This window comes from Triticum aestivum, chromosome 7B, assembly GCF_018294505.1.
Source record: "Triticum aestivum cultivar Chinese Spring chromosome 7B, IWGSC CS RefSeq v2.1, whole genome shotgun sequence".
Classification (NCBI taxonomy): domain Eukaryota; kingdom Viridiplantae; phylum Streptophyta; class Magnoliopsida; order Poales; family Poaceae; genus Triticum; species Triticum aestivum.
In genome coordinates, this window is record NC_057813.1 from 584,148,046 (window position 1) to 584,161,272 (window position 13,227).

Here is a 13,227-nt window from a genome sequence, read left to right on the forward strand (position 1 = left end):
TGACGATGGAGATACAGGTGACTTCGAGCGTGGTGGGCTTAAGGCAGGAGGCCTTGGCCCATCACCCTTCTGCCGCTCAGGTCGGGTCTCTGGAGAGGGAGGTGCCCTCTTCGTGGGAGCGACCGGGGGCGGACGCTTCGGTTGAGCGCTCTAGAGTTTGTCCGGAGCAGGTGGCGCAGGTGGCGCTTCCTGCGACGGCGTTGGCCGTTCCCGGGGGAGGTCGTATGGGGCAGGAGGCTCCCCACACCTCCCTCTCGGCTTCGACGGAGGCGGCTGCGACTGTAGTGCTTGGCGAGAGTCCGGGGAAGGTGTCCCCGGTCCATCCTTCCTCCTCTGCGGTTGGGACGGTGGCTCCCACCGCCCTGAGGGGTGCGGCGGAGGGGGCGGCCGGCCAGGCGGCGCTGGCTTTGACTTCACCTAGCCGCCTGACTGCCGGCATCGGGAGTATTCCCTCTCGACCTTCTGCGTGTACTGCTTCTCGAGAGGAGGTTATTGCTTTCGGCGGAATCCCTGATCCGGTTTCTGAGGGACGACGGATGAGTTCCCGTCTACAGGACCAACCGGAGGTTGATGACATGCAGCAGAGGTGCGCAAGGAGAGCGGCCAAGCTTCGTGACATCGAGGTCACTACTGGTATGTCAGTCAATTTATCCAATTCTATTATGCATTTCTCTACGGATGAGATTATTCATAATGCAACTCAAGTAGGGGTTTCGCTAGGAAATAATAATTCTGAAATCTCCACCTCGGTTAATGATCTTCTAGATTTGGAAGCGGAATGCGCCTTAGAAACCATTCGCAACCTAGCGGCAGTAAGGCCTATGAATGATGCGGAGATTGATGCGTTGGGGGTGAGAGTGTTAGACAATTTGTGTGCGGACCTTGAACCAAATTCAATTGGGTCTGATGTGGACGAGGTTAGTATTGATGTTGGGGATCGTCAATCACCGGATCCGCCGCCTGGTTATGAGGACCGGCCGGTGGGCACTGAACAACCTAAACGTAAGTGGAAGCGGAAGGTGTATCCAGCTTCCGCAGTACGTAGAAGTGCTAGAATTCGTACGGCCAAAAAATTTCATGATGATCTATGAAAGGAATTTTTTGGAATAGCAGAGGTCTTAAGGACTTGGCTAAAAGAAGGTTTCTCGCTGAGGAGTCTCTGGAGCGCCGTCTAGATTTCGTTGCTCTCTCCGAAACTGGAAGAGATAATTTTGCTCCTCAGTTTCTTGCTTCTCTTGTCGGTGGTATCGATTTTGACTGGCATTGCCTGCCTCCACGTGGACGATCGGGAGGAATCTTACTGGGAGTGAGATGCGATTCTCTTGAGGTCAGGAGTGTGGTGATGGGGGACTTTGCGGTTAAGTTTCGGGTTAGGTCAAAAGTTGATGGATTCGACTGGGCTTTAGTGGCGGTTTACGGAGCCGCACAACCGGAGCTTAAACCGGAATTTCTTGCGGATCTTGTTCGAATCTGTGGATCCGAACAGCTCCCAATGCTAGTCGGGGGTGATTTCAATATCATTCGAAGGAGAGAGGAGAAGAACAATGATAACTTCGACGGGAGATGGTCATTTATGTTTAACACCATTATTGAGAGCTTGGATCTGAGGGAGATAGAGCTTTCTGGCAGAAAGTTTACCTGGGCTAATGCTCTGCCAAACCCAACATATGAAAAGCTTGATCGTGTGCTGGCTAGTGTAGAGTGGGAACATAAATTCCCTCTGGTTACGGTACAAGCTTTAACGAGAGGCATATCCGATCACACACCACTGTTTGTGGACTCCGGGGAGTCCAACTATGTGGGAAACAAGAACACTTTCTCATTCGAGATGGCCTGGTTCGAACGTGAAGGTTTCTTAGACCTCGTTGCCAGGGAATGGGATAAGGGGGGTGGAGGTAGAACGGCGGTTGAACGTTGGCAGAACAAAATAAGGCACTTAAGAAGTTTCTTACGAGGGTGGGCTAAGCACCTAAGTGGGGCTTATAAGATCGAAAAGGATAGACTCCTAGCTCTTACTCAGGCCCTAGATACAAAAGCTGAATCTTCAATTCTGCTACCCGCCGAGCTCCAGGTTAAGAACGAGGCTGAGAAGAGGTTGAAAGAACTTCTCCGCGAGGAAGAGTTGAAGTGGGCGTTGCGCGCTAAGGTCCGCAAAGTAGTCCAAGGGGATGCCAATACTCAATTCTTTCACCTGATTGCGAATGGCAAGCACCGTAAGAAACGTATTTTCCAGCTAGAGCAAGATGAAGGCACAATCATTGGGCAGGATAATCTCAAAGCATACATCACTGAGTATTATAGACAGTTATTCGGGCCGCCGGAGGTTAATTCCGTGTCCTTGGATGAGTCCAGGACTGATGATGTTCCTCAGCTGTCGGTAGCCGATAATGAGATTTTGCTGGCCCCATTTACGGAGAAGGAGGTGTTTGATGCTATAGCACAAATGAAAAACAATAAGGCTCCCGGACCGGATGGGTTTCCGGCTGAGTTCTATAAAAAGTGCTGGCACATTATTAAGGGGGATCTGCTACCTATGTTTACCGATCTTTTCTCGGGACAGCTACAACTGTTTCACTTGAATTTCGGAACCATCACATTACTCCCTAAGAGAACGGAGGTTGTGCGCATTGAGCAGTTCAGGCCGATTTGCCTACTCAATGTTAGTTTCAAAATATTCACCAAGGTCGGGACGAACAGGCTCTCACAGATTGCGCTTTCTGTGGTGCAACAGTCTCAAACTGCTTTTATGCCGGATAGAAACATCCTTGAAGGGGTGGTTGTCCTGCATGAAACGCTCCATGAAATTCATTCTAAAAAATTAGATGGAGTAATTTTTAAGGTGGATTTCGAAAAGGCGTATGATAAGGTTAAGTGGCCATTCCTGCAGCAGGCATTGCGTATGAAAGGTTTTGATGATGCCTGGCGCCATCAGGTGGAATCTTTTACGCAAAAAGGGAGTGTTGGTATTAAAGTAAATGACGATATAGGTCATTACTTCCAAACTCACAAGGGCCTCAGGCAAGGAGATCCAATGTCCCCTATCTTGTTTAACATCGTGGTGGATATGTTAGCAATTTTGATAGGAAGGGCGAAGGACAATGGACAAGTGGGTGGCCTAGTACCTCATCTGGTTGATGGAGGTGTATCTATTCTTCAATACGCTGATGATACAATACTCTTTATGGAGCACGATTTGGCCAAGGCGAGAAATATGAAGTTGTTACTATGCCTCTTTGAACAATTATCGGGGTTGAAGATCAATTTCCATAAGAGCGAGTTGTTCTGCTTTGGGAGAGCCAAAGACGAACAAGAGTCTTATAGGCAATTGTTTGGGTGCGAGTTGGGAAGTTTACCTTTCTCCTACCTTGGCATTCCGATACATCATCGTAGGCTAACTAACAAAGAGTGGAAGTGTGTCGAGGATCGATTTGAGAAGAAACTGAGCTGCTGGAAGGGTAAGCTCATGTCATACGGAGGCCGGTTAATCTTGATTAACTCGGTGCTCACAAGTATGCCTATGTTCCTCTTATCTTTCTTTGAAGTTCCAGTGGGTGTTAGGAAAAGACTGGACTTTTATCGATCACGTTTCTTTTGGCAGGGTGATGAGCACAAAAGAAAATACCGGCTTGCTAAGTGGGATATTATCTGTCGACCCAAAGACCAAGGTGGGCTTGGTATTGAGAATCTAGAGGTTAAGAACAGATGCCTTCTTAGTAAGTGGTTGTGGAAGCTCGCGTCCGGTACTGAAGCAATGTGGGCGCAAATCATTCGCAGCAAGTACCTCCAGACTAGAACGTTATCGCAGGTATCAGTTAGGCCGACTGATTCGCCTTTCTGGAAGGGACTAATGAAAGTCAAAGTATTACTGTTTAATAGGACAAAAGTGGTCCTTGGAAATGGTGCTACTACACGTTTCTGGGAGGATTCTTGGCTGGGTGACTCGCCCTTGGCTATGCAGTATCCTTCTTTATATCGTATTGCGCAACGACGAGAGGTGTTCGTGGCAACGGTATTTCAAACTATCCCCCTTAATATTCAGTTTAGACGGTCGTTAGTGGGCAATCGTTGGGAGGTTTGGCTCCAGTTAGTAAGGAGACTAATGGAGGTCCAACTCTCTGACCAACCTGATGTATTACGCTGGAAGTTGACCAAGAATGGGGTATTTACAGTGAGGTCAATGTATCTTGATGTTATTAACTCAAGTTCTATTCCAACGTCCAAAAAGGTATGGGATGTTAAAGTTCCTTTGAAAATAAAAGTGTTTATGTGGTTTGTGCATAAACAAGTCATTCTCACAAAGGACAATTTGATAAAGCGTAATTGGACAGGACCTACTAGGTGTAGTTTCTGTGATCGAGATGAGACAATTAAACATCTCTTTTTTGATTGCCCGCTAGCTAAGGTTCTATGGCAGACGGTGCATATTGCCTTTAATATTACTCCACCCACCACGGTTACCGCTTTATTTGGGACTTGGCTTAATGGGATTGATTCTGCATTAGCAAGGCATATTCGGGTGGGAGTTTGTGCGTTGATGTGGACCATCTGGTTGTGCAGAAATGATTTGGTTTTTAACAGAACACCACGAATTCATTTTTTGCAGGTTCTATTCCGAGCTACGGCTTTGATCCGTTTGTGGTCGTCACTCACTCCGATGGAGGCCAGGGAGTATTTGGTTACTGGGTCTACCCGATGGGAGATGGCTGCTCGGGTTATCTTCAACCGGTTTGGATGGCAGTCATGTAATAGGATAGGCAATTAGTTTTCCTATCTTCTTTAGCCAGCCGGTTGTGGCATTTTATTTCTGGCTAGTCTGTGTGTCGATATGGGCTGCATTTTCTTTGTTTGATTTTGAGACTATGGAACCTTGCATGCACACTTTGCTGCTTTGGTTAATAAAAGGGCCGTATGCATCATTCTTGATGCAGAGGCCGGGGTACCCCTTTTCGAAAGAAAAAAAAATCAAAGAATGTGGACATGTGCACTCTTTGGGGTAAATGATGGGAACGGGAGGCTTCAGGAAAGAAGCTAGCGCGTTCACGGCCCATCACCATTTCTGGAACGAGGTATATAGAGATGCAAGCTATGCAGTGGCAATGAGTTTGTTTTTGCGGTCTCGGGAGTCCTACTTCCTCAACCACCGCAACTCTACATGGCATTTTTTAGACTGCTTTCCACTACCGGGGAGATCGATCGGACAACAAAGGCCTCCACTAGAACTTGGAACTCATGATGTAAGTGGTGCGGGAGCTGATCCTCTGGCTCTTGTCTGCAACCAGTAAGGATGCACGTGCACGCACGTCTCAATAAACATGTATATTTCCAAACAATCAACATTGTATGAATTTAAATGGAATGCACACAAGTATTAAATTGAGTCTGTGTGCGCCAAAAATATAACATGCACTTAACATGAGTCAAAAAAAATATATACAGTTGCACCCAAATTCTGGAAACATTCCATTTCGGAAATAACATGGTATAGTTCTCATTTCTCACACAGAAGAATTATATATAAGAAGTTCAACCTTTCCACATTTTGTCTCAATATTTGTTTTGTTCAAATACCGCTGTAATAAACTACACTTCAACCTAAGATTAATCTCTTAAAATACAGAAAATCATTACATGTATTATGTATGCATATTCCTAGCATGACAACCCACTGATATTGCTCTCGACTTGGTCTGTATTAGCATCACAACTTCATGTGCTTACTTAATCCAAGTCATGGCCGGATGTGCATATCAGCATATGCTTCAAGCAAGCTATGGTTGAAGAAAACCACCATGTCCCTCTCTTGTTTCTATCAATTTGCAGTCCTCCCTTCATGCTTAGGAGGCCCTGAAGCCCTCTTCTTCACCCAAACAGTATACCTAGAAGAGTTCACTGATTAGTGTCATGATAAAAAATGATGCAAACTGATGAAAGCTCTCAAGATAACAAAGCTTTTAGACAAAACAGAATGGCCATTCAACCTCTAGTGAATAAACAATATAATGACGATTAGTGCTAGAGAATTAATTAAATTATAGCATTGGACATCAAATAAATTTGAATGAAGTGAAGAAAGAGGTACAACAAAAAGCAGGCGTCTTGAGTAATGATTAACCTACACATATCATACATGAATGAGGGAGGGAGGAATTTGAAATTTTAGTGGCAATAAGAATGACATGGTTTCGATTCTGAATCTCTACTGGGATGAAAGTGAAAATACAGTGGGAACATAGCATCACAAACCAATGATTGCATTGCCTGCTACTCTGCACATGGCTGCAATAAGCATACCTATATGAATGCTCTAGAATTCTGGCAGGATATCACATACACACTAAATGTGTAGCTCCTCTGCTCCTCCGGCTGTGGGATTTTTTTTGGGTAACAGATGCCTGAACCATGGCGTCTTTGCTTGCTTATCTGCACACACGAATCATGTAAAAGTGTCACAACAACCCATCGGGGCACCCATCAGATCTAATAAGAGATGGCTTGATCAGCAACGGTGGACGAAGGAACAAATCATCGTCAGGGAGCGCATTCATATCAAAATAGCGATCGATATGACGGAGGTGTTAGTCACCATCATGCTAGCCGACAAGATGTGGTCCTCGAGAAAACGTTATCTAAATACAGGCTATAGTTTGTGTGCAAGTCTGCACAATTTAGAAACCTAATGTTCTGTCAGTATCTAAGGAACAAGTTAACAAAACCAATTTACAGAAGCAGCAAAAAAGCATGCCTTTGTTGAAGGCTATGAATAAACAAAAAGTTTCCACAAACAGACAAATGCTAGAATTATCTTGCTCTGACACTTCACTCTGAATCATCTACAAATGAATCAAACAGTTGAATTAAATTTGGTTGCCTAGATTTAGAAAAATTGTATACCTGACAGGGACCACCATTTATGATTTCTACATCGCTAGGGATAGGAAGGTTCTACATATTTCATTGAGCACCTCCGGTACACAACAAGCAAGCAAATCGACAGTGTATCCACAGACCTGTACATCTCATGCTTCATGCTCAGATCACTGGGGACTGCAAGAGAAGCAATCAGAGCTCAGTGGGACATCCTATTCCTCAAGAGGAATACTGATGATAATTTGACATGGAAAAGTGTATGTGGACCTGATAGCACTATATGCAAATCACTCAAGGTAAATGACAGTGACAACAATAATATATAATTTGGTTAAATTGAATGGAATCTTATATTTTTACAATTTCTCTGTCTAGGCACGAATCAAGACGGCGTTGGGGCAAAGGCAAAATCTATGTTCCTCATCTCAATCTAGGAAAATGTATGCTGAGTTTGATTCACTGATAGTGAGTCTGCATTTTGCTACTATGATGCACATAGCACGGAAGATTGGGACATGAATTTCAGATACCAGGTCGCAGGAGTCGTGCACCTGTAGGAGACGGGAGACTGGCAGTGGGCAGGCGCGGCCATGACAATCGTCCTCGGTGGCAGCCTGCCATCCGTAGCGGTTCTAGCTCGGTGCTCGATGGCCGTCCTCGGTGGCAGCCTGCCATCCGTAGCGGTTCTAGCTCGGTGCTCGATGGCCGTCCTCGGTGGCAGTTCCTGGAGTCCTCGACGGCAGCGCCAGTAGACCTCAAGCAGATCCTGCCGCTCGCCCCGCACGGTGTTGTGCTCACGACACGCCGGCGCGCCGCTCCGTGCCTTCTTTTTGCGTCGGCATAACGCCGCCGCAAGGCCGATTCCCATGCGTGGCCCTGATCTGACCGCCACGGCCCCGCATGGCAATCAGGCCTCACCGGCGCGCGGATCCGGCCGTTGCCTTCCCTGCTGCGCGTCACCTCCCGCCAGACGCTACATCCGCCTACAGAGTCGTATGCCGCCGCTTCCCCTGGCCCTCTCCCCTGTGGTGGCCGCGCTGGCGACCAGAGAGAGCACCACCGCGCCTCCCCTTGTCTCCCGCTGGTGGCTGCACTCCTTCCCGGCTCCGGCTTCCAGCGCACGCCCCTCCGGGCCGATACGGCGAAGAGCGCGCCGACGAGGGCGTTGTACGGGCGGCGGGGAGAGCCCCCGGGAGGGTGTTGCGGGGGCAGTTCGTGCGAGGATTGAGGATTGGGGGCGAAGGGGGATGATGATGAGGCTGCTGCGGCCGGGGACGAGATAGGGAGGCAGAGGCGGAGGGCCGGGGCGGTGGTGGTAGTACTACTAAGGCCTTGTACAACGCCGATGCTTGTGCACCGGTGCTAGCTGCATGACGCCTCGAAAATTTCTTTAATCCTCAACGCGTAGTGCTTGGTATGGGGTGCTAGCTGGGCCCTTTTTCTGTTTTTTGCCTGCCGATGGAGGCACTGAGTAGAGGCATCGTGACTTGAAGGAGCGGTTATTTGCCGCCTGGCACCGGAAGCAAAACTTTGCTTCTGCCACCCGTTCTAAGCACCTGTGTAATCAATTCTTAGGAAAAAAATCGGGTTTTTTTGTGAGGCACCTGTGTAAGCCCCCACCGTTGTACGGGGCCTAAGGGCTTATACAATTGGAGATGCTTAAAGGGGTGCTTAAAAAAATAAACCGAAATTTTCTGAAGCACCGGTGCCTACTTCTACAGGAGAGACGCTTAGTTAAGTGTCTACCCTGTACAAATAAGCACCAGTGCTTAAGAAAAATCTGATTTATTTATCTAAGCACCTCCTCTAAGCACCTCCCATTGTATAAGGCCTAAGGGCATCTCCAATGCCCGGCGCTTAGCGCGGGCGTCAGGATTAGAAACCTGGCTAATTGGCAGTTGACGCCCTGAATCCCAGTGTCAGACGTAGCTTCGGCGCAAGGCTTGGCAGCGAGCGCCCGATTAATTTTCTTTCCATCCGAAGCGCCCGGCTAGTTTAATTTAGCCCACAGAATTAGCACCTGTCATTGTAACCTCAGGCGCTTAGGTATTTTTTTATGATATAAAATTTATTTATTTTCTCTATTAGCGCCTGCACAAGCGTCCACCATTGTACATGCCCTAAAAGCGTATGCGGCAGCATCGCGTCTCTTGTCGGCTCGCGGAAGGAGATGCGTGAGATGCCGCCCGTGGCAGCGTGGCGTGGGGAGTGCGCTGGAGAGGTGGGGGTTGGAACCGCTGGATCAGGGCGGGCGAGGGAGGGCAGGCGGTGGCAAAGGGTGTAATTTAGTAAACAAATTGTGTTTAGCGTTAAACATTGCAGCGTTCCGGAGCGTAAGATAATAGCATTGGACGGATCAAATGAATTGGTTCTTCGCCCTTTCGTGCTTTATACGGATAGTAGATGAGCGCATAACTATTTTTGGGAATTGTGGCAGCAACTCAGTTGACGAACGTGGACGTTGCAGGGTACGTGGGTCTGGTGGCAGTCCCACAGTCATGGCACACAGCTAGACATGTTCACGAAAGCAACCCATCGGCTGGTGTTGTTCACCGTTCTTCAGCGATTAGTTAGCTACTTCTCTACTTGGAGTTAGTAACTGTTCGAGGAAGAAACACGCATGTAGCTACTGTTTGTGTTTTGACCGGAGCACAATACCCTGGTACGGACAAATTAAGCTATGTGTGATAGATCGATGTGTGTGTCTTCTGCCTGCTTCATGCGGTTTGATTAGAAAATACGTTCCGCTAGCTGCCCGTCATGCATTGCGGTCGTTGCATGACATGCGTCCAAATTTAGTACATCCATCATTGTGTTGGTCAATTTTTAGCTTGACAATTTTCCTGCTATGTGCGAATTGAAGAACACAGGACAGTGAGACATGCGAGTGTCTTGCTATTTAAATGTTCTATTTTTCGTGTAAATTTGTTTATTGGTTTGTTGTTTGGAGTTAATCTCGAAGAATGATATAATTACAATCGTGTGGATCCTCAAGGAGTCAAGAGTAAAGTTTTAAATGTCGGGCTATGGCAAATTTTGGCAGAAGCCTTAGCACGCTAAATTGGTGCCATAGCGCGCTAAATTATATCGTACGATGCTAAATGGCACTAAACGAATTAGCATAATGCCCTTCCAAAAGCTATAACGTTAAGATAGTCCGCTATTTAAAACTATGATCAGGAGGAACCTAGTATTTGTGGGTAGAGAATCAACAGTGTAAAACCAATTAGGGCCGTGTGAGGGTCGATCTGATTGGGATGTATGCATATGTATGTGTGGGCGATGGAAGCAATGGAACACAAATAATAGAAACTCGTTTTTTTCCTAATTAGAGATCCAGATAAGGCAAAAAAGCAAGATACCGTATTATAAATAAAAAGAAAACATGCTACATCACCCCCCACGCACACACACACACACACACACTCACCAAACCAAATACACTTTCAGTTTCAATATATAAGGTGTATTTGTTTCTTTTTTTTTGCGGGTGAAGGTGTATTTGTTTCTTGAAAGTATGATTTCTTTAATTTTGACCAAATTTAGAGTCTAAAATATTGACAACCACAATACTAAAAATTAAAATATGAAAATTCATTTCATGATGAATCTAATGGTACCAATTTGATATTCCGAATATTGATATATTTTCGAATCAACCTGTGGTTGGGATGGTTAGGACAGTGGTATCCCCAGCCCACCAGGGTTCAAGTCCTGGTACTCGCATTTATCCTCGAACGAGACGCCTACGTTGACTTTGTAAAGTCTTAAGATGATATGCCGGCTTAGACTCTTGGAGGTGCTCATAGGGGTAGTATGTGCGTATGTGTGTTCATAGGGATGAGTGTATGCGCGTCTGAACTGTGTTAAAAAAAATATTGATATATTCTTCTACAAATTTGGGCAAACTTAAAGATGTTCAACTTTTGAAAAAAATTAATACATCTTATATTGAAAACCCCATGACACCAATGGCACAGCAAAGTGCGTGCAATCCTTCTAGTTATTTATAGAATCACTATATCCATCATTTAGTTCATTCACAATTTCTCACCCACCGGACACGGCAATCTAACATATAAAGCCTGGTAGAGTACCCGCCATTCCAGGGGCATTCGCGGCGCGCGTGCGTTCTGGCCGCACGATTTCACAGCAATAGGGATTTTTACGCTGCTGTCAAAGTCGTGGCCGTTAGTCCTCTATGACTCATTTGTTTTGCTTCCTTGTCCATGACGAGTGGGCCTCAAATGTCTACGGGCCCAGTGTATTGGTGCATCCCGTGTGCGTCCTGGGTGAAAAAGCGAGAGGCGTGGGGCTGGATCGTAGGGCGCGGTGAAAACCTAGCCCCCAATCCCATTCGTCTCCAAGCAGCCAATCCCTCCACTTCTCGAGCCCCCCTCCCCTCCTTCCCTGGTCTCCACTGCGCCGCCTCCCCCTCCCCCCTTCCCTTTTCTCCTCCTGTGCTCTCGCCCAGGCCAAGCCGAGCGACCTCCTGGCAAGCATCTACTCCATCTTGTTCTTCTCCGGCTGAACAGCGGCGAGCCCGCGGATCTGGCGTCCCGGGAGTGGAAGGGGATCTAGCGTCTGGGAGTGGAAGAAACGAGGAGCATCCACCCGATGGGGGAGGAGGTGGCGCCCAGGGAGAGGGGTGGCGGCAGCCCCTCTGCCTACCACCGAGCTCTGGGAGAAACATGGAGGCGGCAGGGAGCATGGGAGCGATAGCGGTGACTGGATGCCAGGAGCTTGACGAGGTCCATGCCGGCAGCACCCTCGCCCTCAACCTTACTGGCGGCGTGGCTGTACAAACGACGCCGGTCGACGGTGGTATGGCACCGCATCCCTCCCCTTCCCCCTCTCCCCTCCTCTTCAAAATATTAGTTGGACCAATTCCCGATAGCCGTCTTCTTTACCCTGTTTCAAAATCAAGAAATCCTGGTTCCTAATATGTGATGTTTTCTTTCTAAGGGGCTGGAGAATCAGGAAAGTCCATGATATCTATGCAGGCAAGAATCCCATTGTATTCTTCCCTGGAAAGTTACTATCCCAGTGACAAATAGTATACCTTACATTTTTCTGAACATCTATCTCCAGATAAATCTTCTTTTCTGGACCGGCTTTGACGTGGCGGAACACAAGGGCTATACGACAGTCAACCATGTCATCGTGTACCAGACAATCAAAGTATGCCAATACTGCAATGAGTGTGTTTTAGTATAGTTTTTCCTCTTATTGCTTAGTGAGGATCATGTAGGCAGCTTTATATTGTTCTTTTGGGAGTGTTTTGCAAGTGTTTTTTCCTGAGTAATGAGCTTAATTTGCGTAGTTAATGTATGATGGGGCTAAAGAGCTTGCCCAAGGGGAATCCGACTACTCAAAATATGCTATTTTACCTAATAATCAGGTTCGTACGTCCTATTTTGTTCAGTACGTAAGTTACATTTGGGCTGGGCATAAACACCAATATATTGCAACATGAACAACTTGTTATAGCTGAGGCAGCATTACAGTTAACACTCAGAACTAGACTATAATCAACCTTGTTCTGACCTTGCACCTGCTTTAAGCTCTGCTGCAATATTGTGTTTTGCTGCTGTTCCACCGTCATGTGTTTTGCTACTTTTCCACCGTCATACACGGATATACTTTCAACTGTAGATGATTCAGCCAAATGAAGTATACAAAGTTTGGTCTCTAACCCGTCCTTTCTATGTATCGCTCCTTCGATTTCCCATAAATCATTGTTCTTCTGATAGCTTAGGAATATATAATCTCTGCTTGTTATTACGCTTAATTTCTTCAGAGAAAGAATACTAACTTTATACAGTGTTCTTCTGATAACTAAGAAATAAGCTAAGAGAGGCGGAATCCGACCCTGATGACAGCCAAAATCAGGCCCCACTCCTCTCTCTCTGGCACCTACTCTTCAGATGGCCAACAACACTTTGCCAGCAACGGCTGCTGTCCAGTTAAGAGCAAGTATGTTTTGTCGCTGAAGCATTATTTGGATTATAGTTACTTCTCTGTTTCTGTGAATAACTACACATGTGTTCTTCTACTTTTCATACAGTCAAATTCTTATCTTTGTACATGGATCCATTAAGAACATTAAATAGACCACCCAGTTCATGTAGAATATTGTCCAATGCCTTCAATTATGCCATGATGTACTCATACAAGGTGATGTTATAACCATATCTAGAGAAGATCACAGACAAATTTCTTCAGCACTATTGTGTTCACTATGCTCTCCACTGGCATGTTAGCATTATACAGTGTTCTTGTGATAACTGAGAAATATATTGTGGCTACTGTCATGGCAAGGCTACTACAATCCTGACTTTGTCAAGTATAAAGTATTAT

The 13,227-nt window shown here is 46.4% G+C and overlaps 1 protein-coding gene across 1 annotated transcript; it reads right to left on the reverse strand.

Annotated features, from left to right (window-relative positions):
• Window positions 1-5,444: 5,444 nt before the first annotated feature.
• On the reverse strand, window positions 5,445-11,705 carry LOC123158199 (uncharacterized). The gene is made up of 5 exons (XM_044576284.1): window positions 11,559-11,705; window positions 7,419-8,229; window positions 7,008-7,044; window positions 6,292-6,420; window positions 5,445-5,876 (listed from the first exon to the last, which is right to left on the reverse strand). The coding sequence occupies exons 1-4, from the start codon at window positions 11,703-11,705 to the stop codon at window positions 6,417-6,419; spliced, it is 999 nt and encodes a 332-aa protein (XP_044432219.1). The 3' UTR covers window positions 5,445-5,876; window positions 6,292-6,416.
• Window positions 11,706-13,227: the final 1,522 nt, after the last annotated feature.